This window comes from Lutra lutra, chromosome 8, assembly GCF_902655055.1.
Source record: "Lutra lutra chromosome 8, mLutLut1.2, whole genome shotgun sequence".
NCBI lineage: Eukaryota > Metazoa > Chordata > Mammalia > Carnivora > Mustelidae > Lutra > Lutra lutra.
This window is the reverse complement of record NC_062285.1, coordinates 94,046,972-94,073,745: the sequence shown is the minus strand read 5'-3', so window position 1 is coordinate 94,073,745 and position 26,774 is coordinate 94,046,972. Positions and strand designations below refer to the sequence as shown.

General features: G+C 43.6%; 1 protein-coding gene across 4 annotated transcripts in view; it reads left to right on the top strand.

The window, feature by feature from the left end:
- GRIP1 (glutamate receptor interacting protein 1) overlaps positions 1 to 26,444 on the top strand; it is a 700,704-nt gene extending 674,260 nt beyond the window's left edge. For 2 of the 4 annotated variants that reach the window (XM_047742328.1, XM_047742325.1), the window contains 6 exons: positions 3,280 to 3,436; positions 4,157 to 4,268; positions 4,394 to 4,438; positions 9,161 to 9,394; positions 22,561 to 22,707; positions 24,659 to 26,444. In XM_047742328.1, the coding sequence (XP_047598284.1) occupies positions 3,280 to 3,436; positions 4,157 to 4,268; positions 4,394 to 4,438; positions 9,161 to 9,394; positions 22,561 to 22,707; positions 24,659 to 24,886 (923 nt within the window). In that variant the 3' untranslated portion in view covers positions 24,887 to 26,444. The remainder of the gene's footprint in view (positions 1 to 3,279; positions 3,437 to 4,156; positions 4,269 to 4,393; positions 4,439 to 9,160; positions 9,395 to 22,560; positions 22,708 to 24,658) is intronic. The other 2 variants (XM_047742327.1, XM_047742326.1) reach the window with 1 other exon arrangement.
- The last annotated feature ends 330 nt before the right edge of the window (positions 26,445 to 26,774 follow it).

Below are 26,774 nucleotides of genomic sequence, written 5' to 3'. Positions count from 1 at the left end.
TACACAATAAAAGTAATGGGCACCTGTATTTATTAAAACTTCTTTATGTGTGAGAGTTTGTGTATGTTGTTCTCAGTCCTCATGTCAGTATGTATGGTTATCCCTCATTTTACACTGAGGTGAGTTGGCCACGGCTACAGAGCAGGGAAGTGGCAAAGCTGGGATTTGAACCCACGTCTCTTACTCAGTCCCTGTGCCAGCACGGCGTGGTCTGGACCAAGGTTTTTTTTTTTTTTTTTTTTTTTTTTTAAATTAACATATAATGTATTATTAGGCCCAGGGGTGGACCCAGGTCTTTTGGGCCTACCCCTAACCCAAGAATATTTGAAATTTACCCCCTTTTCAGGCCCTTCTTTGTTATAATACAATAATCGTTTAATATTGCTTAATAACACAAGGCACCATTGGTGTAGACAGACACGCTTTTCAAAGGAGGCGTTTCCCCAGTAACAAACAATTCTGCACATCTGCTCAAGGCTATCCTTCCACTCTTTTGCCCAATCACCAAGAAGTACTTGCAAACAACAGTTGGAGGGAAAATCGAAAAGTTAATCTGTCCAGTTTAAAACATGTTAGAATTTCCCCAGGGAACTGATCGGTCAAACGGGCTAATGCCTACCAGAAAAGGATACTGTCCCGAGGATACCACCATTTACCATTTGTCTCCCTTGGCAAGTTGAAGGCTAGTTAAGGCGAGTGAGGCACAGTCTTCCCCTAACTTTTTTCGTATCACAAAAAGTAAGACTTCACTTATTTGATGGGTTGGTTGGTTTGATGGTTTATTTGGTTGGGAAGGAGAAAATGGATAGCCTGTGGAAGTCAGGAGAAATGGTGTCACATGTAGTCATTCCCCTTTAAAAAGATACCTGTGTGTTTCCTTAATTCAATACTTTTTTTAAAAAAAGATTTTATTTATTTATTTGACAGGCAGAGATCACAAGTAGGCAGAGAGAAGAAGGCAGAGAGGCAGAGAGAGAGGAGGAAGCAGGCTCCCCGCTGAGCAGAGAGCCCGATGCAGGGCTCGATCCCAGGATCCTGGGATCATGACCCGAGCCAAAGGCAGAGGCTTAACCCACTGAGCCACCCAGGCGCCCCTTAATTCAATACTTTTGACAGAAAACAGTACATTGATCACACAAAATTTCTTCTCAAATGGTTAGCCATACTTCTGTCATTACCCAGGAAGAAAATGAGATACCAAACTGTTAAGTATTTTCTCTTTGCCAAGAACTCCTAATGCTTGGGATCCTAAAACAGAAGGTTCATAGAAGCTTCTTGCAGCCGTGGCATTCCTCAGCGTTCTTGAGATCAAGTCCTTTTGATCAGAGCATTATCCTTTGGGTGTCCTGTTTCCTCCATGCTCTGTTAGTAAGGATGGCATTGTAGGTTCTAACAAGCAGAGGGAAAGTAAGTAAGACGAAACAGGAATACCGTGGTGACCGTCATCTTATGTGATCCGCTCATTTCATGATATGTGAAAATGGTGGCCAAGGCCTGTTTGCTGTGTTAACTATTTTGGCTTTTTTGTGGGTCTCTTGTTTGTCTTTTCTTAACAGTTTTTAAACACAGTAGGAAATACGTATTATATTGCAACCCAGTACACACATGTAAACACATACAGATACACGTATGCACACACACACGTATTGCAACCAGGTACACACATGTAAACACATACAGACACACACGCGTATGCACACACACACACACACACACATAGTGGGTCACAACCCGAAATGGTGGATGGAGCCGTGTATCATGATTACAGAACTCTGTGGAGACAGACCTGCTTGTAAGCCCCTGCTCTCCTATTTAAACCTCCCAAAATAATTTTGAAAAACCGCATACCCCATCAATGTCATCTCATTTTTTTTCTCCCCAAATTTAAATAGTTGCAAAGACTATAATTTCCAGTTGGTTGTTAATATGCCGTAACTATATATTTGTCAAAATCTGGAACCATGGATTTAGTTCAAATTTGTGGAAAATGTCCGTTATACGACCCAGTTGCCAAAGCCATTCCTCCCTGCCTCACCCATCAAGCTAATCAGACTTAACTCCTGTCAGAAAGGAAGTCAATCTCCATTTTGCAATTCAAATAAACATAATAATGTGCCCACCTCCCACCCAACAACTGTTTTGAATTCTGACTCTGAGATGCAGAGAGACAGGTGGATGATGGAAGGGAAGAGCCTTGCCAGGAGTCTGTGCCTGGTTGAATTAAGGCGCTGCTCCTGGGAGACCTTCTCGCAGGAGCAAGGCTTTCCCAAATTATCCTTGATTTGACAACTGGGGGGGTTTGCATCCCAGGGCTAAGCTCCTTCAAAAGATTTGAGATGGTTAAGAAATAGGTTCTTCATTTGTAAAGTGACAGAAAAACAACTGTGAAGGGGGAAGTAAGAAGGGAGAACCAACAGATCTCAGAACGCTGGTCCTTTTCAGTGGGGTTGATTTTGGGAAGATGTGCTTAAGGAACTTGAGGGTCTAAGAACTGATTCTCCTAAGGTTATGACTGGAAACCTCCCCCCCCCCCCCCCCCCCGTCGGAAGAGTTTGCAGATACCCCTATATACTTGAACCACTGTTCTAAGCCTTTAGTACGCTCATATGTAAAATGCAAATAATAGTACTACCTTCAAAGACAGTTAGGAAGAATAAATAAGGCGATGCAAATCAAGCACTCAGTGCAGTTTCAGGTGCGGAAGTACCCACTCTGTGATCCCTATTGTTATTGCTGTCACCATTCTTATTCCACCCCTTTTCTGCTAACAATGTCACTTCTCAGTGGGTGAGTCATCCTCGGGCCCATCCCTAACATTTGTGGGCCCCAGCTCCACAGAGCCAGGCTCTATCCACACCCCTGCAACCAGCAACTTCTTAGCCACTGGTCGGACCAGTGGGTTGGACCTGGAACCCACACCTGGGTGGCAAATTCCACTCTCAAAAGGACAGACTTGGGTAAGAAGCCCTCACACGTCCTGTAGGTGGACACAGAGTATCTGGGCAAGAAGCTCAGGGTTCTGACTTTCTAGAACTTGCTCCCGACAGGTCCAGCGCGGTGGGCTCTCCCACTTGGGTGTGAAGGTCTTATCTCAGAGCTGTTGTTGGCATCCGCTGACAGAACGTGTGTGAACGTGTTTTGCATGTAAGACTTGAGTATTATCTCAATGGCCTTTCTGAGCCCAAATTCAGTCAACATCATCTGCCTTGAGTGTGCTAATGGAAACCACAGAAAAAGACAAATTACCAAACAGAAGGTGACACCTGATTTTTGTTTCAGGCTCTAGCTTTCAGGCCTCAGGCTACAACTTCAACACTTATGAGTGGAGGGGTCCGAAACAGAGAGGCAGCCTGTCCCCAGTCACTAAGCCGCGAAGCCAGACCTACCCAGACGTGGGGCTGAGTAATGAAGACTGGGACCGGTCCACAGTCAGTGGGTAAGGTTTTCATCAGCCGCTGCCTATCCACACTGCAGCCATTAGCCCAGACCTGACTCTCTCCACTTCTGATGGCACCTATCGCTAGGATCAGAAGCATGACAGGAACCACTGTCATCACAGCACGGCAAGAACTCAGTTTCCCTTCATGAAAACAACAGTAGCACACGGGAAGATCTGTATCTGTAAACCCTGTCCTCACTCTCTGACTAGTCTCCTCTCTTTTCCTTTAAAAGTTTGCTTCATGTTAATTTACATTAAAAAAAAAAATACATCAAGGATCCCATAGTTTGAATTGAGGTGTATTTTAGCATTTTGTTCCTTATCAAAATATATCAAGGAAATTGATAAAAAAAATTGATAGCTCTTAGATGATCTACACTGATATTTATATGTGAGAAAACATTTTTCTGTTGAAATTTGGCTTGTCTTTCAGCAGACAGAGCAGCCCGAAGCTCTTCCCCCAGGGCGCCATGTTGACGTGGTTCCTGGGGGCAGTGGCCCGGAACACGCAGATTCTGTTAGTGAGACCGTGGTCCTTCCCTTGGTTCTTTGTAGATACTTTGCCTTTCCAAAGGCAGCCTCACTTGGAGATTACGGCTGAAGAAAGCCAGATCCAAAAAGGATCTCCCACTTTTTGGGTGTGTGAGAGAGGAAAGAGATTGATTCTGGGATTATGTCTGGAAAGTTCTCACCCCGGACTGTGCTTTCTGATGACAGTTTTACAGGGGCTCCCGACAGTTCAGAGGCTGAGCAAGAGGAGAACTTCTGGTCCCAAGCGCTGGAGGATTTGGAAACCTGTGGACAGTCGGGAATTCTGAGAGAACTCGAGGTAGCCTTGGTCCTGCTACTTACTTTTGTTGTTTCTACATTCATTTTTTTTTTTTTTTTTTTTGGTCCTTTTGAGTTTGCATTTATCACATCAGTTCATTTAAAAGCTTTAACCCCTTTCCACAGGAGAAAGCTGACAGGCGTGTGTCTTTGAGAAACATGACTCTCTTGGTAGCTACCCTTTATGTTTATATTTTTGCTTGTGAAGCTGCCTTCCCTGCCCCCTCGCCTTCCGGACAGCAATTTGATTTTATTCAGTGCAGTTGGAAGTATTGATTTCCCCATCTCCACCCCCCACCCCGAGCTTACTGACTTGTGGCTTCTGCCATCGCTCCTTGCTAACCTTGACTGTCCCTGTTTGCCACTGAGTCGCTGGGGAGGGAGTTAAGCCCCCCAGCTGTGGCGCATCTCATTCTCTGAGCTGCTTTAGAAAGGTTTCTTTGGCATGTTTTCATTTGTACCTGGTATAGCAATTAATTTGATCGTGAAGAGGAACATAAGAGGAAATTTTATTTTATTTTGTTTTGTTTTGCCCTTAAAGTAGATGACAACGCAGCTGGTGAAAAAGGCCAGTCTGTGTGAAAAGCAGCCAAAATATTACACAGTGCTTTGCTGGTAATTGCAAATCCTGACTCCGTATTAACTTAGTGTGAATTCTAGGAGTTGTGGCGAGATGGAACATAATAGCTGGACTCCTGGTGAGTTCTTTAATCAAAGCCATGAATTTGCTGACGATATTCACTCTTTGGTCTAGGAGGTCCTGGACTGTTTCCTTTTATGTTCTTTTAAATTTTCTGAGCTGTAAAAAATAGAGTGGCAAAAGTCTCATTTTTATTTTGATGTCATTTGAGGTCCCCGAGTCACCATAAGGAATGTGAATGGCATAAGTGGGTGAAATTGCAATTCTAGAACGAATACTCATCTTTATATTATTTTGCTTCTCAATTGCATGTGTGGATATTTGATGTGATTCTAATGTTTGTGAATCCGCAAAGAGAATTATGAAGGAAAAAATTAGTTTGAATTTATAAATATCATAGTATTACCTGGCATGAACTGAAACTTCAGAGCACAGTTGAAGAACCTGGAGATGGATACTGCTATAAAACTTAAACTAAGACATTAGCAATTGATTCAGGCAACTTTCAAAACGAGTAAAATGCTTAAGTGTCAGCTGGCTTATTTAAACTTTTACCATCTCCTATATGTAGAATGATTAGCAGAAGAGGCCCCAACTGGATAATGAGCTCAATTCACAATTCTTGAACATACCCTTGCGTTTGAAAGCATGTTTGGCTCATATGCCTTCCTCGCTTTGCATTTTGATATTTCTCTTTTAAAGAAGCAGCCATTCTTCTGATAACTTCTTTTACAGCAGGCAAAACAAAGGTGATGTAAAAAGTAACACAGTGAGGTTGGGTTTTCACCCAGAGGTTGAGTTTTCTAATGAAAATGACAACTGTGAGCATAGAAGTTACATTGCAGTAGCCCAGAAACTATTTCTAACATAGCTTCGGGCAGGCGTGGCCCTTGAAATTATAACTCCAGAAAGGAAGTGGGTTGAATTTATAAGCCAAAAGGAAACTAAAGCCCTCAACAAGGAAGAATGATTGGCAAATCTGTAAATTAGAGTCTTACTTATACTTGTATTGCAAAGACAATTCATTTACTAGTTTAAATGAACTCTGATGGCTTGATGTTAATGTTGTAATGTTGTAATGATGTAAATGTTACGATGCAAAAAATATTATTGGAGCAGGTTTCCTGCATATGAAATTTACGTCCAGTATTAAAAGTTACAGCGTACTATAACCATCATAAGTGTAGAAGATTAGCTGAGATAAAGAATGATTATAAATGAAATGGAAATGAAAACTATACTAGGCATTCTCCCCATTAACTAGCAATTATTTAGATTCAACTTTAACACTGAAAAATGTATAGTTTTAACAAAAGAGAAAATTTCAAACTAAGACTTTGGACAAGTTACTTAATCTGTCTTATCAGATATTTATTCTTCTGTAAAATAAGGAGATTATAATGATTAATGATTATATGGCACTTAACACAGAACATAGCACTTAATAATTGTTCAAAAGAAATTATTATTTTTGCCATTTTTATTAATGAGCACTGCCTTAACTGTTTTTTTTTGTTGTTGTTTAATATAGGGAGAAGGCTTAGCTAAATATCAGATAGAAAGCCCTTGAATATATCCCTCTAAGTTTAATGTATATCAGTTATCCCACTGATAATTTGGGGGAGAGGATTATAGCTATAAATTATGAATTGTGCAAAATGCGAACAGCAATAGGTAATCCTGAAGTGAAAACAAATCTTAGATAATTTAAAAAATAATTATTTAAGCTTTATTTTAGTTTTTATATTTGTGTTTTAATTTTTAATACTCCTTTGTAGTAATTCAGTTGAAGTTCACTTTAAACAAAGCAATCAAGCTGTGCTTTGAAACCTTACTTCCATCAGAACTCTTTCTAGTGGCCAAGGCTCAAACCAGTATCTCCCTACCATAATAATGAAGTATTTTACCTCCAACATGTTTCCCACTGGTCCCATGAAAAATGAATATAAAAAATAGATGTTAACAAAACTGATAATTTGTCTAAGTAGGTAAAAAACCATAGACGGATGGTCACCACTGCAAGAAAATAGTCACTGGGTGCTGTCACTTACAGTGGACAGAGATATGCTTTCGGTGAGTTAAGTGCCATAAAATAAAGGATGTCCCATGACCCCCAACAAAGCCAGTAGTCAAAAGCTTTCCATCTTAAAAAGGGATTTAACTGAAATAAACCATAATATGGATAATCCATTTGGTTTATTTTTTTTAATCTCCTAAAAAGTCAATTTTATATGTTTCAACCAAATACTTGACTGGGAAGCAATCCAGCCTGGTAGCAAGAATAAGGGTTCTGGAATCAGAGTGTGAGGGCTGCAGTCCCCGACTGTTGGGCAGCTTGCTCACCTTATCCAGGCATCCCTTTCCATGACTGAGGTGGGGAGGTATGATAACTCTAATTCATATCATAGAGACTCATCACAAGTATTAAATGACCTTCTGTAGACACATATATGTGGTACTGAGCATGTGTAAATGGTCAATGACCAGTAAGGTTTTTCTTACGATTAAAATATTCTTTTTCAAAATTATCAATACAATAACTGGTCTAGTCAGGATATTGATGAAATAACTGGTTTTGTTCCTTTTTCATTGGAGTCGTAGGTATACATACATGTGTGCCCATACTTGGCTACAAGTCAAAGATCTTATTACTAGTGTGTGTGTAGCCAAACACCAGGTGACTTGGAATTACAAAATCTTAGAGTGATAACAAATGAGAACTCGATCACTTTGCAGTGTTCCCTCCTAATCAGTAACTTTAGATGGTGCCCTTGGCTCATTTACTACCTGGGTGACCTTGGGTAAGTCAGCCTTAGTTTCTGTACCTACAAATCGGGAGTCACAACAGTGGCCATCTCAAAGTTGTTGTGTGGCTTAAAAGGGTGAACACAAGGACTCAACAAGTGACACTCTACTACTGTCAGCATCAGCATGAATGTAAACCACCAGTTCACAGTGTAGCCAGCAACCCAGATGCAGAGTTTGTTTTCTGGTCCTTTGACCTCAGACGGACTCACCAGTGCTGGTATGCCATCGTTCAACCATCCTACCAAGGAGGGTGGAGCTGCCTTCCAGACATGTTTTCAGAATTTTAGCATTTTCTTTTTTTTTTTTTTTTTAAAGATTTTATTTTTTATTTGACAGAGAGAAATCACAAGTAAGCAGAGAGGCAGGCAGAGAGAGAGGAGGAAGCAGGCTCCCCGCTGAGCAGAAAGCCCCACGTGGGGCTCGAACCCAGGACCTGGGATCACGACCCGAGCCGAAGGCAGCAGCCTAACCCACTGAGCCACCCAGGCGCCCCGAATTTTAGCATTTTCTAACCATGAGAAATGAACATCCTCAACATGACATTAATTTCAGATGCTTTTTTAGATTCACTTCCAAGATTCAGTCCTATTTGGGGTCTTATCTTGCCTTTCCTTGCATATGAACTTATTTGACCTGAGCCAAAAGCAGGCACTTAACTGACTGAGCCACCCAGTTATCCCACACATGAACATATTTGAAACTGAACAAACCTCCCAGTTCACTGGTAAAATCCAATCCAAGTTTCCCAGCTTTTGAGCAAAGGGTTGAATCCAGCAGCACAATGAGTGATTACTCTTTGGCCTTTGAGGATCTCCCACAAAGACTATTTCTAAAAAATGTGGACCTACACCAAATGGTGTGGAGACCTAGCTGGTTCTACAAGCTTCTGAGATAGGCCACGTATCCAAAGGAAAGACCCTGTACCAGTGGGAGGCTGGCCTCATTGGCTGTAGCCTCTCTCTCAATAGCCCTGTTTTAGCCCATTGTTACCTCTAGGTGGGGCTAGAGGCAGCATTGCCAAAGAGACTGCCTGGTTCCATTGAAAAGTCCTTGGTCCATTTCTGTAAGATATATTGAAGTTGCTTCATGAATCCCATCTTTAGAGCCCACTCAGTGGAAGGCTAATGCTTGAAATGTAGTTTGCAGTAAGCAAATGTTAGAGCTTTTCAATTTGCCTCAAAACTGCCAGGGGTGGTATTTGATTAAATAAACCCAGTGGCTTAAGTACTTAAATTGGATTTGAGATGTGCATTATAAAAGTCACTTGGAAAGCATGTTCCCAGACTTTCATAGGTCAGTTAGTATGTCCATTCTCCGGCCTTTGGTTGTGCCCCGAAGAGTCTGTATTTTGACTGGGCAGAAGGAGAAATGTGCTTAGTGTCAAACAACCAAACCCTTTCCTCAGTCCTTGGCTTAATTGTTTCTGAAAATTGTCAATGCCACAGGCAACAATCATGTCGGGGAGCACGATGAGTCTGAATCATGAGGCCCCATCACCTCGCAGTCAGCTGGGGCGACAGGCCAGCTTCCAGGAACGGAGCAGCTCACGGCCACACTATAGCCAAACAACTCGGAGCAACACCCTGCCCACAGATGTGGGCAGAAAGTCTGTCCCCCTGAGAAAAATGAAACAAGAAATCAAGGAGATCATGTCCCCGACTCCTGTGGAGCTGCACAAGGTCAGGATGCTGTCTTCCCTTTCCTTCATCCCTTTTAGTGGCCATTCTGCCCTGTGTGAGTGCCCGGGTGCAAGCATGGGAATGACGTTCTACCAAGGGCTCGGCCAGGGACAGAAGCCAGAGCCTAAAGGCCGATCATCGGAGACTCTGTTCTCCAAATGTGATCTTCAGGAGGTTGTCCTGTAGAGCAGGGAAAATTTGCTTTGGAGCAGTGAATTTACTAAAAGTTGATTTATGGCCAGACTCTTCTTTGAAAAGTGGGAGGCTTCAGGATCTTATGGAGTTTAGATGAACTGGTTTGTCATTCCAAACTCTTTGGAAGTGGGAGAAGGATTTTCTAAGTATCCTACACTTGTAGCTTCATTGAAAATGAGTTTCGGGTTGAATGTAGGAGTGCTTACTCTTTAATCTGCCGCGTTTAGACAAGGCAGATGTAAGAATCCTGGGGCGAGGAGAGCAGTGGTCAGGGGTGTCTCTGATTTTTTTCCACGAAATTTATGTTTTATTTTTAGTTAATACATAAGGATGTATAGACAGCCATAATCTCACCCCACTTTCCTTGAGAACAAGACCCTCTCTGTAGTTGATACTCTGTTAACAAGTAATGTCCTGTTTTTAAGAAGGCCTCCTCCACATCCCAACACGATGGGTGGCAGCGTGTGGACTGGGGGAACATTGTGTGGCAGAGTATGACCAGGAGACCACCGGCTCACACACACAGATGGGCCAAGACCTAATCTGCGGGATGCTTCTTTTTGCCTTCACTTCAAACAGTCCCTTCAGTGGGGACAATAAGCGTGTCTCCCATGTAGCTTTGCTTTCCTTCTGAATCAGTCCCTAACAAAAGAGGACTCTCAAAAGGAGATGGCGTCCTGGGCATCCTAAGGCACAAGGAAAAAAAGATCTAGGGAAGTGAAGGCAGCGGGGGAGTACGAGCTGGCAACATGGAATTCTGGGAGTAGCTGTCTGCTCACATCCTGGGTATATTTTCCTTTTGTAAGTGATTCAGTTACTCTGTCGGGCCCTCCATGTGTTGGCTGTTAAGTACATTCTCCAGTGCTGAAGTATGTGAGAGAAGTCACTCGGACCACTGGTTGTGCTTGTACTCGGCACGTGGGTGACTTTTGAACACAGCGGGATTGCCTGACGCCATGAAAAAGGGCAGTGACTTGTGGATGGACTTGAACTATCCTCCCAGTGGGGTGCTCCTAGTCTAGAGTTTGTTTTTTAGCCTATTTTTCCTTTGTAAAAATGAGAGAAAGGCACTCTGGTGGGTGGTGGCATGGGGAAGGGCCAGGGAATTAGAAAACATTCCTTCTTCAAGTTGAAGATAATCCCGAGCTGGGTTTACAGCTTGATGGGTGGAATGAGGGCTGGTTTTCAGTTCCCTGAGCCCCCTTTGTGAACATTTCCAAATGGATCAGGTAGAGGAATTCCCAAGGGACTGCAGAGACCAAGGCCGAGGGGCCAGATGAGGTTGACGGTACACCAGGCTGGGTGTCATGAGAAATATGGCTGTTGGCTGCTTGGTGAAACCTGTCTCCTCAAGGACAGGTTGCAGATCTGTTCCTGTCTGAGCCGGCATCTCCAAACTCATACTGTGTTTCATGAGAAGCTGGATCAAGAACATGTGTATGAATGGGCAAGTATCCATCCTCATTCCTGGGGAGAAAAAAAAACAAAAAGCAAAGGCAGTTCCAACTCTGGCTGACGGGTTACTAACACCATCTTCAAACATGAAGAACACAGTGTGGGCTTCTCTTCCACTTTCTTGAGTTTCAACTTCTTTCCCTGGTTTACCCGTGACTTTCTGCTCAGGCCTCCATTCCTTCTCTTCCTTCAGACCTTCAGAAAGTCCAAAGCTTGGGTCAGAGTCTCTACGGTTTTCTTTCATTTCATGTCATCTGCTGTATCTGAGGCTCTTCCAGGTCTGGGCGAGTGTCTGCATTCTCTCCTGGACCCCAAAAGCTAGTTGCCTCCATGACATTGGAACCAACATGGAAACACAGCCCCACTTCCTTTTTCGGCTGTGTGGATGGGGAAGGAAGTTAGAGCTGGCAAGATGATATGATATTTAGTAGGGCGGTGGGGGGACGGGGGCAGAGGGGGTCACAGGGAACTGATACTCGGGTTCCCTCAGTATTTGTTGGCTGAGATGATCCGAAACATGTCTTATCTCCCAATTCAGGACATGCAAACATCCACATTCATATATGAATGCATCCAGAACTTGATTGCACGGTTTATGCCAAACATTTTCTACTTTTTCTTTGTTCTTTTGTCAAATGCTATCATATTAAGCTGATTTCAGAATTTATTAATCGGTCTTAATCAAAAGTTGGCAGACTACTCCCTTAGACAGTAGTTTGCAGTTAAAAACCTCTAATGATCTCCCCCATGATTACATGGCATGCTTATTAAAATTCAGTTTTCTAAACCCCACCCAGACTTGCCTGCTCAGCATTTTCTGGGACTGCAGTGGATTCTTTTGTGCCCTAAGGACTGAGGATCACGCCTTTAGGTTTTGCTAAAGAAGGTGATGATTCTGTTTCAGTGAAATCATGGGCAGCAGCTGGGTAGCAGGGGAAAAAGGAAATGAGGTTGTATCTTTGGCTCTGCAGCTTCTGGGTTTTATCTTCAAAATGAATTCTGGTTTGTACTATAGCTTATCCCAGCCAGATTCTTTTTCTTTACAGATAAGGAGCCTGTGATCTTGGCTATAGTTCATTGATAACCCTGCTTTCCCTTCTGATGCTTAAATATCCTTTATGTCCACTTAATCTATTTCTGAGATGAGGTCTCACCTTACTTCTTTGCATACTTTGAAGCAAAAAAGATTTTTCTTCTGTAGAGTAGAAAGTTCCCCACATCCAGAACATTGGGCCTTTTTTTTTTTTTTTTTTTTTTTTTTTTTTTGGTCATGTGAACATTTCCTTTTGCCCTGTCATTTGTGTTTTTAAATAAAATCATATTCCGTAACTGCATATAGTTATTTGTATTTACATTTTACAGAAAGGCTTTTAAAAATCCTTTTTCAGCATCTACATTTATTTATGGCTGCTGGTGGCACGACCCAGGGACATTGAAATCACCTGCTAGGACCCCCTTTATTTCTTATAGCTGCTTTGGCTGCTGTCAACTTTTCCCCCAGCCAAGTTCAACTTGCATTTTCAATGTATCTGAATGCTTTGAGAGGGGAGCTTTGTTTTTCTTGATATGAGAAAGTTGTTCTTGTCCTTGTAAGGAGTGTCCCTTGCAGTGCCTGATGGCAGCTTCTTCTGCAGTATTCTCCCTGAGTCGAGAAGAGAGGCTTAGCCACAGGAGGAAATATGAAATGGCAGAACGTATCTTATTCAGACACAAGTGTCTTTCTTCACCAGATATTTGGAGTTGGTACTCTAGATCAGATGAGTCTTCATGGCAGGCCTCGACCTTCTCCAAATAGCTTGTGTCAAATTGTCTTACTGTGGAAGTCACGAGAAGCTAAAAATGACACACTGGATAGATGCACCTTCTGCTTTTGCCTACCCTTTTTTGCTAGCTCCAGTTTCTCTTCCTCCAGGTGAAGAGGGGTAAATTAGAAAAGAACACAGACTTTGTCGTCAGGCAGACTGAGGTTTGGTCACAGTCTGACAGGCATCAGCCATGTCCCTTCTCGGAACCTTGGTTTTCTCCTTTAGCAAAGGAGGGGGCAGGATCCTGCTCAGGTGAGGAGCCTTCACAAATAACATTGCCCCTGGGGAAGTCGCCGTCCTTCAGAGTCTCGCCTCAGTCAGGCAGACACCCAGAAAATGAGGTCTCCACAGCCTCCCAGCCTAAAGAGCAGATTCAGCCTCAGAGCCCCCGAGATGGAGATGTAAACCAGAATGGAAATCTGTGTGCAGACAGACGGATGCGTGTCTAGTTACCAGTCACTACCTCAGTCTGATGAACATATGCTCTCCCTGTATAAAACCAGGGCCAGCTGATCATCAGAAGGTTGTTCGGGGAACGTGGAATTGTAGAATAAGGGTTGGAGTCTACGTTATATGCTTTAAATAAGTAACGGTATTCAGCCGTGACAGTCCTCAGAATGGATTCCCTCAGCTTCCTTTGTCTATGATCCTATTAAAACATACAGGGGCAATGCAATGTAAAAGATATAGTTCTTTTTTAAAAAATATTTATTTGAGGGGGTAGGGGGTAGGAGAATCTTAAGCAGACTCCCAGCTGAGCCTGGGGCTGGTCACAGGGCTCCATCTTACAAGCCTGAGATCATGACCTGAGCCAAAATCAAGAGTCAGTCACTTAACACTGAGCCACCCAGAGGCCCCAATATAATTCTTAGAGAAATGATTAGTTCATGTCAAAAATTTTCCTATGCTTGTTTAACCCTATGAAGGGGAATGACCATGGGATGATAAAGCTTGTCCAAAGGGATGATAATGTCTCAGTCAGTGGTGGTGGAGGGGAGGAGGGAAGGAAGAACACTAGAATAAGATTTCCGGGCTGGGATTAAAGCTGCCCAATGACTTATAGAGAAATAAAAGCCAAGCCTCTGAGGTCATCTTTTCATCTGCAACTCTACGTGGCCTACTCAGTCTGCATCTCACTACCTTTTAGCAAGTTGCCATCCACCTTGGCTGGGCCTGAGCTCTGAGCACTAGAAATGTAAATCCCAACAAAGTTACAGCCCCCAGACCCAGATGACCCTCAGGCGGTGTCAGGGCTCCAGTGTGCCTTAATTCCTAGTTTTTGATCTTCATCTTGGCACTTGATCAAGGACCTCTTAGAAATGTTAATAGCTTCCCTTAAGTCTAGCTCTGGCCGGAGATCATGCATATCTTCCTGATGTTTTTATGTCTCTCTGTGGTGATCAAATATATTCATTTATAGGTTATAAGATATTGTATTTTATCTAGGATGTTCACTTACAAATGGCATGCTCTCTGAGGGTCACTCTGGTCCCCTGGTCCTTGGAGAGTAGCCTGGCCAACATCTTCCTTCCCCCACTGTTCTGTCCTCTGACCTGTCTGGCTATCGTAAGGAGTACATTGATAATGGTCTTGCCTAGGGCTTGTCCCTTTCTTTCCCTTAGATAGACACAGAGCTCTCTCCTTGTTCTGAGGATCTTTGACGTGTCTGACCACAGCAACACCTGGAACAAGGAATAAAATCGAGACTGTCAGCGCTCAGTGCAGCAGGGGTCTGGTCTGTTGTATGTAACTTGTCATGCTTCCTAAATGGCAGCGAGATCCTGGCCCTGAATTCTCATAGGGCCAGGGGATGAGCAGAAGGCATGCCTCCCACCCAGCGAAGCAGGTGGCCCCTGGAGCGAGGAGGCCCATAGACCTGAGGAGAATGGAGGTTGGTGGGGTGCAGAGGGAATCGGGAAGGGTCAAGAACTGGAGGAGAGCCAAGCCAGGGCAGAGCTGGGAGCCTGAAAGCAGAAGCAGAAGGAGCAGGTGCCGAGAAACCAGTGGGCAGTCCTGAGAAAAACCCTGGAACAGAGACTCTGCCAGCCAACTAACTTGGCCGTGGCTGTGGCAAGGGGAAGGGGCCAGGGGCAGGGTTGCTGGGTGAACTGGGGAAAGAGACCCTGGGCCCTGGGGCCTCCACTCAGTTTATCCCAAAGATTTTGCCAAAGTTTCTTGGTCTCCTTATGGAAGAATTCAAGAACAGATGACACACAACATGGTGGAGAAGTGACACAAACATTGAAGTGTATTAAAGTGAAAGTATACTCCGGAGATGTGAGATTGGGCAAGAGAGAGAGAGAGAGAGGAGAGAGAGCTGCTGCGCCCTCTGGAGTTTGGGTTTTTGTCTTTTATTGACAGTTGTTAACAGGGGGTGGAGATGCAGAGTTTCATGCGTTTCCTTCCTTCCTTGGTCAGGGGTTTCCTGTCACGGCATCCGCCATCTTGGGCTTGTCTGGTTTGGTCCAGCTTCTTGCAGAGTGCTGCCAGGATGGGCCTCTGACTTTCCTGATAGCTGGCCGTGACTGCCTCGGCACTGGCCTCCAGACATCCTGTTAGAACCTAACTAACTGCTTTCTCTGACCACAGAGTTGGCAATAACTAGGAGACCAAGGTGCCCATGGCTCGGTTTGATCTTCTGGAGAACCTGGAGACAGATCTAGCTCTTTTCTGTTTGATGTGATGTGAAATGGTGAGTGAAGTTGCTCTGACATGAATGGGGGAAGCAGCACATAAATCCACCTCAGATCTTAAGAACTGCGACACTCCCTTGCCTAGGACTCGGCTCTCCAAGTCAGCCCTTCCTTGCTCCTACATAGAGCCAGACTCCAAGCTACTGAATCTCTCCTTGTTGAGCCTCTACTTTTCAAGCCTGTGGTGCCACACGCTTGCCCGGAAGCAGCAGGAGGCAGTGTTTGAAGCAGCTGTCCCTTGCTCTCCTCTGACAACGAGGCTCCCCAGACAGGAGGGCAGCAGCTGCCTTTCCCGACCCAGCTTGTCTTGATGCCCACTTTGAGTGGCGAAGACTGAAGTCACTTCCTTTGGGCTGGAAGGATGCAGTTGGGAACGCCATACCTTTTTTTTTTTTCTTCCAGCCCCACAAGGAATATAGGATTATCCTCAAAGCTAACATTCCTTGAATTATCAGGTTTAAAGGAAGAGAGCTGCCCCAGTGGTGTCTGTAAGAATAAATCCAAGTGCCTGGTGATTTATGGGGAAACTAGTACCATCTCTGAGAAATAGGTGTTGGTTTGGCCCTTAAGGCATCAGGCCAGGGGCTGAATGGTAGGAAGGCAGCCAGGGCTTAGAAACTGCTTCTGCTATAGCCATCACTTGCTGTGACTTGCTCAAGACAGTAGACACAATCGCCTTTAAAATCCAAGAGAGGAGAACTGCTTCTGCTACTTAAAGATTTTCACGTTTGTCAAAACTGAAAATAGAAACATTAGGATTCTACTCTTTGCCTTGAGGACATTGTTCAGACATGTGAATAGACTTGCTTAGAAATAGAAAACAAGGCACAGCTTGAATTGCGGTGAACCCTTTCGCCTCCCGTTAAAGCTTCTGTTCTCGGGAGGGTTAGAAGCAATTGTACCGTGCACTGGCGAACAGTTAAAATTGAACCGAGCTTTGTAGAACCACGTTCTTGCCCAGAGTTAATGTTCCAAGAGTCTCACTGGCCCTTTTCAGAACAGGAAAATCTAGCCTTGGGTTCATAGCCCAGGTTTTGCAGCTGAATCCTTCGGTCAGCACAAAACAGAGACCCCACATGAAGAATCTTGTTTCCCATGAGCCCGAGTGGACCACGAAGAGTTCTCAGAGCAGGAGTTTTTGCAGATGTTCAGGGAAAGCCACAGAGGGGCCCCGATCAGAAGAAATGTAGCAGGCATGATCAATTATTCATCTTTAGCTGGTTGGGCAGTTGGAAATGGATAAAGCCTGCCTGACCAGTTAGGAGATTATATGTCCAGGGGAAAAAAAATGACGATGTAGTGGAAGGAACACAGTAAATGCGGTCAGATACTTTTCCAGTACTGCCTCCCAGAGCTTCTGCATTGCAACTAGACAGGTACGTCCATCACCTTTAAGAGTCAGTGTTCTCATTAGCAGGAAGGGAATAATTCTGCTGCACAGAGTTATAGGAGTTCAAAAGCAATCATATGGAGGAAAGTGCCTGGGTAAGGAATTCATCTGTGGCAAAAAAAAAAAAAAAAAAAAAGAGTTAAACCTTGGAATCCTTTGGATTCTTTTTAGATAGGAAATAAATCAGAAGTAACTCCCACCAATCTCCACACAAGCAGGAGGGCAGCAGTGACACGGCACAATTTATTGTCGCTGCTGTGAGAGCGGCCAGCTGTACTCCCCATTTTTGTGAATTATTGATTCCAGGATTCTTATCTGTTGTGTCACTTTAAAATAATTTCTTTTTTGTTATTGACTCTCTCCAGGAGATCAATAGAGTTGGCTATGAAAATTCAGTTTCCTCTAACCTTAGGAAATCTTTCCAGAGAAACAGATTCATCTCAAATGTAAACCATTGATTAGCCTCTCATCTTGAAGAGTTTGCCATCTGGTCTAAGGCTCCAAAACACCAAGCCTCTCAGCCAGCAACTGTGACCTTCAGTGAGCTAATCTGTTAACCTGCTGCGGCTGACATCCAACTCCGAATACTTTCCTTAATGTATTACCCCCTGACTGGTGTTGGCGGTATTTGGTGCCCCTCCTGAGTTCTGGCGATGGAGCTGACATCCTAGAACCAGGCCAGTTGAGCAATGAAGAACTTCACTGTTATTCCAGGCCCACACTAAATGTTACCCCCCACCCCATGCAAGGCTACTGGTTCACTATGTCAGAAAACCGGTCTCAGATGGAAGAAGTGAGCTCCTTAATATCCATTGCAACCCTAGGCTTTGCAACCCTCACTTTCAGAGGCACTGATAGAGAGTGGCTGGGGCTGTAGGGCATTTAGATGCCAACCCATTTACTCATCCAGCCATGATGAGCACAGTGTCCCTAGCACCTTCCCCTGTATCTAGAAGCAAGTGAACAGAGAAGTAGGAGGCACCACCCTCTAGGAGCAGTGATTTTCCCTGCCCCAGGCAGGCTACTTGTCACATGGTGAGAACACAGGCAACTAGAAACAAAGATGCATGCGGGGGAGAAGGACAAGAAATCCCACAGAGAAGGCACAGGCAAAGCCAAAGAGGGCCATAGAAGCAGCAACTTTGAGCAAAGAGATTTCATCTACCAATAAAGAGGGCCCCCAAATGGCAGGCTATCACCAATCCTGTTAGCTATTTCTTTCTTCTCCTCCTCCTCCTCCTGCCTCCAATTTGGCCTTCCTTTCCCATTCCTCCCTCCTTTCCTTTGAGAAAGGAGCATGAGGATGGGGGTGGGGGGGACTAGAATATAACCTAAAAATGTTTCCTCCAATAAAGGTGCCTTGGAGGAGTGGCTGATTCCAGACTGGAAGCAAGGAATATTCATGATGAGTCATGATATCTTGAGCCAGAAAGCAAAGAAGTTATCACAACAAATGAGTCATATCAAAAGGACACAGAAGTTAACATGAAAGACTCCCCTTAGCCAAAGATGAGAAAATTTGAGCACACAAAAGAATAATGATGAAAATTACTTGAAATACAAACATCTATATGTAAACCCATGTGTTCGTAGTGATACTTAATGAAAGTCATCCCCCCCACACACACAAAAGATGTCTTTGGGACACCATTAGAAGTGTTTAGTGTACTAATGCCCTATACTAAAAAGGAAAGAAAAGAATTAACATTCATTCTGCCTTTCTGGCAGATCAGTGTGCACATCAGAATAAAAAGCACTGTTTGAAGAGAGGAGAGTTCTTTATAAAAGAATTCTAGCTAACAAATACAGAAGATATTATAGGGTTAGAAAAAGACTATCACTCTGTAACCCCTAATGAAATTATTCAGACAGTGGTCATCAATGGTCAAAAACATTTAGATGAGAGGTTGATGGGGAGCCTTACAATGAAGGCATTAAGCTGTCCTCCCCTGGACCCACCCAAAGTAGAACAACTAGACATTGAATCGTGTGATGTCATAGGGAGCACCCTGTCACATCTGTGATCCATTCACATCCCTCTCCACAAAGCTGACTCTGACTCCAGTCAAGGACCCAGGGTCACTTCCACGTAGAGGGACACAAGGACTGGAAGAACACAGTGCAGGACAAATACAGTTCCCGCAATGAATCAGCAGCATGGTGCCATGCTCTAGACAAGAGGACATGGAGAAACCTCATGCTACTGTGTTGACCTTGTTGGGATACTGATCTGAAAAAAACAACTCTAACAACCACTTTTGAGACAATCAGGGACGTTTCATTATGGACTAGGTATTGGAGGATATCAGGGAATCAGGGCGAATTTGTGAATGAATTCGTACATCCAAGGTATGTAAAAAGAGTGATCTTTCTTTTTTAGAGAGTCATCCTGAGGTATGTAGAAGTGAAATGACTTAAGGACTGGCATTTGCCTTAAAATAATCCCCCAAAGAAGAAGAAAGAAAGGGGGGTGGAGCCTGTGGGGCAAGCTCTTGATGGTTTTTGGATGTGGGAGATGAGCACATGGGGAATCGTTTGTTCTAGCCTCTCTGCTCTTGAATACATTTTGAATGTTTTTAATTAAAAAATAGCTTTCTCCTAACTAAACTTATTGTGGTCATGATTTTGCAATATATATATGTCAAATCATGATGCGGTCTACCTTAAGCTTATACAGAGCTGTATGTCAGTTATATCTCAACAAAACTGGACGTTAAAAAATTTTTCTAAATAGTCCTCTCCAATAACCACCTGCCCCGCCTTAGGAAAGGGGCAGGACTCTTCCTGTCCCGTGGCCTGAGGCCAAATCATCACTAGAGAGGAACTTCAAAATTCTTCTCTATAATGAGTGCTTATTAATCAACCACCTTCTAGATATAGAGAAGGTGTGCCGTGGGAATATCTGAGCTTCACAGCCACTACCACTTGGGTTTGAACCACTTCGTGGAGAAGTTTCTAACCCTCCATGAGCTTTCCTATCCCTGAGCTTCCTCAGCCCTTAGGCAGGGCCGGCTTGGCTGCGATGTTTCACCTCGATGACCACACGGTGGCGCCATTGGAGCTTCGTACTGGCCCGGGCCCCAGCCCCCATCCTGGGGGAGCCTTGAGAATTCCCGGCAGAGCCCTGGGGCGGGAGAGGGTGGGGCGCCGCTTGAATTAAATCCCTCTTGGTTCAGGCTCACTGCTCATCTTGGCCCAAGCTCACAGCACATCTTGGCCAGTTCGAACTGGCTTATAATTTCAACCACAAACCATAAGAGATGCTGGACTTTATAGGAAGCAAACAGGGTTGCTGGAGGGGAGGTGGCGGGGCGGGGGGTAGGGGGGGAGTGGAATGGGGTAACTGGTTGACGGGCATTAAGGAAGGCACTGGGTGTTAGATACAACTGATGAATCACTAAACTCTACCTCCAAAACTAATTTTTAAGAAGAAGTTTGTCAACAAAACAAAACCAAAAAACTAGTCATTTCATTATTTGACAAGCACTAACCCTACTATGTGGCAGACATCATTTTAGGGATTCAGGGTATCAGTGAACTAAGCAAAGATTCTTTCCTCACCTCAAGGAGCTTGGGATCTGGGTGCCTCTTCCACATACTCTCTAAGACCATCTGAGCCCAGATCACCAAAAGACATCCTCCTCCCCTCCTGAGTTTTGGTGGGGAGGGAATGCTCTCACTCATGCAGTTTGAACCTACATCTCTCCCCGTGAGTTATCACAGTCCATGTCGCATGGGGGGATGGGTTTTACTAAGCGACACACACATACACACATTTACACACACAATGACGGAATGAGCCTGCAAAGAGTATCATCCCATTAAACGTTAGTTCCCTTGATTCGTCTTTTCAGAGCATGTGATAGCCCCCTTGTGTGCCCAGAGCCACACCCAGCTAGGGATACCCAGCGATCTGCAGTGGCCAAGTCAGTGAGTCAGGGCAAGGTCTGAGACTTGACATTTTAACATGCTCCTGAGAGATGGTGCTGTTTCTGGACCTCACTTGAACTTGCAAAGCACATTTTTTTCCCTCTTAAAGCAAAGTTGCAACAGACTTGTGGCCCATTTCCTTCTAGTGCCCTTGTAGGAAAGAGGCAGGTGGCAGTAGAACATTTATATATCTTAATTCATAGGCTCTAAGGGGCCATGGATTATGAAACACACCTGATTTCAGAGATTTTAAAATATGAAAAATAAAGCATATCTTAGAACCTAGAAAATAAAGCATTTTGAGTGGCAGTAGTATAGAATGGTTAAGTGTTTAGTGTCTGGAATCAGACAAACAGGGGCCCCACTATTTATTACCTTTGTGACCTTGGGCAAATGACTTAACCTCTGTAAAACTGAATTTCCTCACCTCTAGTATGGCAATAACCACAAGGGCTGCCTGGTGAGTAGTATAGACTTGGCCAGCTTGATATTTTAGCTCTAGCCTAGCAAAATTTAAAACAAACAAACAAAAAAAAACACTAACACCATTTTTTGTAGTTCCTTCAATATTCTCTACTTCTCTGAAATAAAATAGCTGGGTATAAAAAATGGACCTGTTTTATCTTTACCTTTGGCCCTCTGGAGCCCTGAAGTTTTTACTATTTTACAAGAAAATATTCATGTAGTTGGGTGAAAATAAAATCCTTTTTTTAAAGCAATTAGAGTAAAACAATGTATCAGCCCAGATCAGTACTTGAAGAGGGTATCTGTTTGTATGGAGGGCATCAGGCAAAACCTAGTGACATCAGTAACCAGCTTAAGACATTAAATGAGCACCAAGTGCTTCATATGCCTCCTGGCAGGGCCCGGCCAGCAGGTGATCTGTAAATATTACACAGAAACGTGTTTGCCTCTGGAAGGCAGCCTTTTCTCTCTCTCATTCACTGCTGTCCCCCAGCACCCATAGCCGTCCTTAGAACAGGGTAGGGACTCAGTCCACAGTTGGTGAATGTTTGCATGATTGGCTGAATGTCTGAGCCTCAGACTAACTCTTCCAGGTGGTCAGATGGGAGGCACGAGGATCAGGGGAAGCCTTGGCTGGCAGGTGGCCGTAGGAACTTGAGTTGCTAAATCAAAGCCTGGTTGCTAGTCAAGCCGGACCCCAGAACAACATGTTGGTTACAAGAACACTTTCAGGTCTTTTAACTCCATTTGCTGTCAGTACTGACATTCTGATTGGAATACCATAACAAATAAAATGATGGACTCCAGGCTGGCATTTGCTCAAAGGAAGGTGATATGCTAAGCACTGTACCCAGAGCAGCATCAGGCAGGGTGGGCAGGAAGGAAGGGCCTTTGGCTTTGTCCTGACACCCAGCCGGTGCAATGGGGCTGCTACTGGCTGCTTCGGACAGCAGCATGCCGCTCCAAGAAAACAGAGAAGTACACCTGCCCGGGGTGGGCGTGGGGCAGGGAGGGGGGAACAGCTTTTTCCCTTCTCCTTCCTTCTCAGTTCTGGGTGGGACTTTACAAATTCCAAGCCTGTTCTCCGAGAAGGGAAAAAGGAGCTGCCTAATACATTACAAGTCTATGATGTTATTGAATAAATTAATTTGTAAAGATTGCTGGAAAAGAAGTTTCACACACAAAAGTCTGCAGCCAAGCTGAATGCGTCCTTTCCATGCTCTCACTTTCCAGGTGACCCTGTACAAGAGCTCTGATATGGAGGACTTTGGGTTCAGCGTCGCAGATGGCTTGCTGGAGAAAGGAGTGTATGTCAAAAATATTCGCCCAGCTGGGCCAGGAGATCTGGGTGGCTTAAAGCCCTATGATAGACTCTTACAGGTAAGACCGCAGGTGACCTTTTTGCTTAATTTCACTTCTCAAAGTCTTACTTGATCGATACCTACCCATCTTTCTTGGCCTCAAGATGAGATTAGGGGCCCTTCCTATATGGGGTAGAAACTTTCTCCTTACATAGAATTTACCAGTTATCAAAATTGTCTGGTTCCATGTATATGTTCCCCAGCAGATTATAAACTTCTTGAGAACTTATGCTCCCATTTCCCCTTATACAGTACTTGATATCTCACTGTCTCACACAATTTCTCTGAAAGCGAAAAGCCAGATCTTATTTAGTGAGCAGAATGCTGTCATGGTCAGGAATAATTTCAGTGAACCAAGCCCATCCCTGATTTTATTCACAGTTTTTAGGAATAGCATTTTGCAGGCAAAAGAGAAGGGTGACATCAGTCTTGAGAGTGTGTTTAGCTGGAATGAGTCTAGAACCAAAGAGTTGACTTTCAGAGCATGAGGCTGTACTGAGGGCGGTTGACTTTCCAACACGTGTTCACCAAGGCACATTATCATTGATCAATTAGGTAGTTTTAAAACAAATTCTGGTTATTTTTTACAATGGCAGCAGAACAGTTGGTCTTATCTTGGCATTATGGGATGCTTTCATTTTTCACAGATACTCTAATATTTGTTGAATTAATAAATATTTGCTGAATTAATGGTTACTTGACCACTATGTGGCTTTTCCCAATCGCTAAATTGGGGATGTGCTGTCCCTCCTTCCATAGACAGTGAGACTATTAAAAAGTAGATTCAGACTGTGAGGGCCTTGAATGCCATGAGAAAGCTCTTGGACTTAACCCTCAAGGATATCAACTTCTTAAGCAGAATAATGACATCGTTCGTAATTGAGAGCGACAGTAGAATAATACTATAGGTGGACTGAAGTGGAATGGGGAGGGGGGAGACCGCAGGGAAGTAGACCAGATGCCTGTGTCAGACCTGAGTCCTTTTTCCTTCAATACATCCTGGCAGAGCAGCCTCAGGGGCAGGGGGCAGTTTGGAGCCGTTGCTCAGAAGAGCTGTTAGAGCCCAGCAGAGATGTCAGAGCCAGAATTAGGAGATTGAGGACACTGAAGGCATGTGTTTGGATACAGTTACCTATGGTGGGCTTACAGTAAGAAAAAGAGAATCAAGGCTAGAATCCTGAGAAGAACAAATTTGAAGGACAGGAAGAGAGAAAGGCAGGAAAGAACTGAACATGAATCAGAATGGTAAGGAGATCAAAACAAAATGGTGTCACAGAGTGCCAAGGAAGGAGTTTTCAGGTGAGTGGGCGTGAAGTGTGGCCAGTGCTAAAGGCCAAAGCAGACGAGACCTGGAGACACCATTCTGATATTGGACATTTGGGGTCAGTGGTACAGTATAAGTGTCAGGTTCCAGACGTGAGAAGATTGAGTGTGAAAGGCAAAGAGTGGAAGCAGCTTGTAGATGGGTTGAAACCGCCTGCTGGCGAAGAGTAAGGAGAAATGAAAGATGAGCACATGTACGAGCTGAGGACGGGGATGGGCTCACTTGCGAGAGGCAGTTCAACATCACGGTCAAGAGCATAACTTTGGAGTCAGCCAGACTGCCTGGGAGCCCATCCAAGCTGGACCACTTAACAACCGCTGTTCTGAGACAAATCTCTTCACCACTCTGACTCACTTACCTCATCTGGAATCTGGGGGCAACGTTCAGCCCTTGGAGCATGAGCAAGGCAGCCTGCCCAGAATGGGGATGTTGGGAGGTGTCCCTGTTCCCAGCTCTCAAAGGCTTTATGATTTAGTAGCAAAGAATAAGTCAGCCAATGGCCACCTCCTCATGTGGTCAGAGAAGGGATAGACCTCTCAGCACAGGCTGCCCCTTTAGGCACCTTCAGGGAACTTGTTACACGGAAGTGTTACTCGGTGTGGAGAATTACAACTGTAATTCAAAATGGCTCTTCTTGATTTTTCAGGTTAATCATGTCCGAACAAGAGACTTTGACTGCTGCCTTGTTGTGCCCCTCATAGCAGAATCTGGTAATAAGCTGGACTTGGTTATTAGTAGAAACCCACTGGCTTCACAGAAGTCTATAGAACAGACTCTACCGGGAGGAGAATGGAGTGAACAGAACAGTGCTTTTTTCCAACAGCCTAGTCATGGTGGTAATTTGGAGATACGAGAACCCACTAATACATTATAGCAATGCTTTTTATAAAGCAGGACAAAAGACAATATCTACATGGTGCTAAAAAAAATCCCTTTGAGATTTCTGTGGCATTTAAAGCACAGATATCACGTGGCATTAACCGCAAGCACAGGGGTCTTTTAAATCTCTCTCATGGCTCATGTTCACTTCCCCTTTCAAGCTGAAGAGGTTTCTTTCTTAGTGACCGCTGTGGTAGATGGCAGGCCGTTCCCTGCCAGGCCCAATGTAGAGAAAAGGAAAACTACATAGGCCGCCCCTTCCCCCCCCCAATTAACATCAGAGGAAGTTTTTTACAAGTTCATCTTCCAGTCACTTTTTAAAAAGAGAAACGTCTGCTTGAAAATATTCTCTATGACAATTTCCTTAACTCACTTTGAAATCGCAGTTTCTTACTATGAAGCCGTCAGCGTTAAGAACCTGACCAAGGCTTGTCACAAAGCTGGCTCTCCTAGGGGAACTGGAGTTTGAGACGTGGCTGGGACTGCTGCCATGGGAGGGGTCCAGGTGTAACATTATTTGAAACGTTTCAGCGATGATGCACGTAGGAGACCATAATAGGTGGTGGTAAATGTTTTGCCCCAATATAGGAATGATTTTAACTAAGATGTATGCTATTCCCTATGCAACAAATTAACAAACAGGATATGTCTTGTGACCTGTTTCTTTCTTTTTTTTTTTTTAAGGACACACTTTTAATAGCTGCAAATCTCTGATAATGGATTAGCGTGCTTAGTAACATTGAGAAGTAGTTATTTTTAAAACTCCAGACTAAGAATTTAAGAGAGAATGAAGAGTCTATTACAGTGAGGTTTATTTTAATGATAGGCAGATCAAACTCATCTTGCTTGCCATGTTTTGAAAACTGGTTATAGAGGGGTGGACAGCACATGTACGTTTGAGATGACACTGGACTGTCTTTTGTTCTGAGCCATGCTACTTTACTGAAATTGTAAATACATTTTTCACGACAATGCATTGCCAATTATTACCATCCCTCAAAGCAATAAACTGTGACAGTTGCTTTTAAGATGTTCGTCAGCAACTGTTCTCATTTGTTCAGATCTTTTGAATAGTTACGCTAATAACTGTTATTTGGTGAATATTTAAAAAAAATATATCTGTATATTGATTGTAGAATCTCCATATTGAAATGATTATTTTCCAAACATTTTCATTTTGGTCAATGGTTCCAACAACTGCTTAGGTAAAGCATTTGAACACTGTGTCCTTTGTTTAAGGAGAAAGCTCACCTTTCTTTTTGTGCAGAGAAATATATTATTTCGGACATATTTCACAACCCGCCAGGGCAAGAGAGTATAAAGCAGAATCATGTTAAGAGAAAAAGAAGATCATGAGTCACTTAAATATGTATTTTTATTTGTAACAAACAAGTATTAAGCTGTAAAGTATTTTTGTACAAATTTAATACTTTAATAGCATGGTATTTATCGTCTATGTATGGTTTTGGGGAATTCAAAATTGTTGCAAATATTTGTATGGGGAAAAAAATACTCTACCAAATGGAATAAACAGTGATTTTAAAAAGTCAAAATTATGACAAGCAGTTTTTTGGGTACTTTGATTATATTTTAGTATTCTAGATGAGCCCTACACAATGCTTACTGTACAGAATTTTCTAAAGAGAAAAGGTTTTGCCATCAATTTGAAAAGCAGCATGGAAGAATGGGAAGAGCATGGCTTTTAAAATCAGATCTCAGATTGAATTCTAGCTCTGGTACTCATTCATAAAAGTTAGTTAATGTGAGTCAGTTTCCCCACCCATGGTATTGAAGGTCATATCTGCACCCCAGGACTGCTATAAGGACAAGATGTCAAAGATATGTTTAAGTCCCAAAACAGCCTGCAGACAGAGACCCTCCCA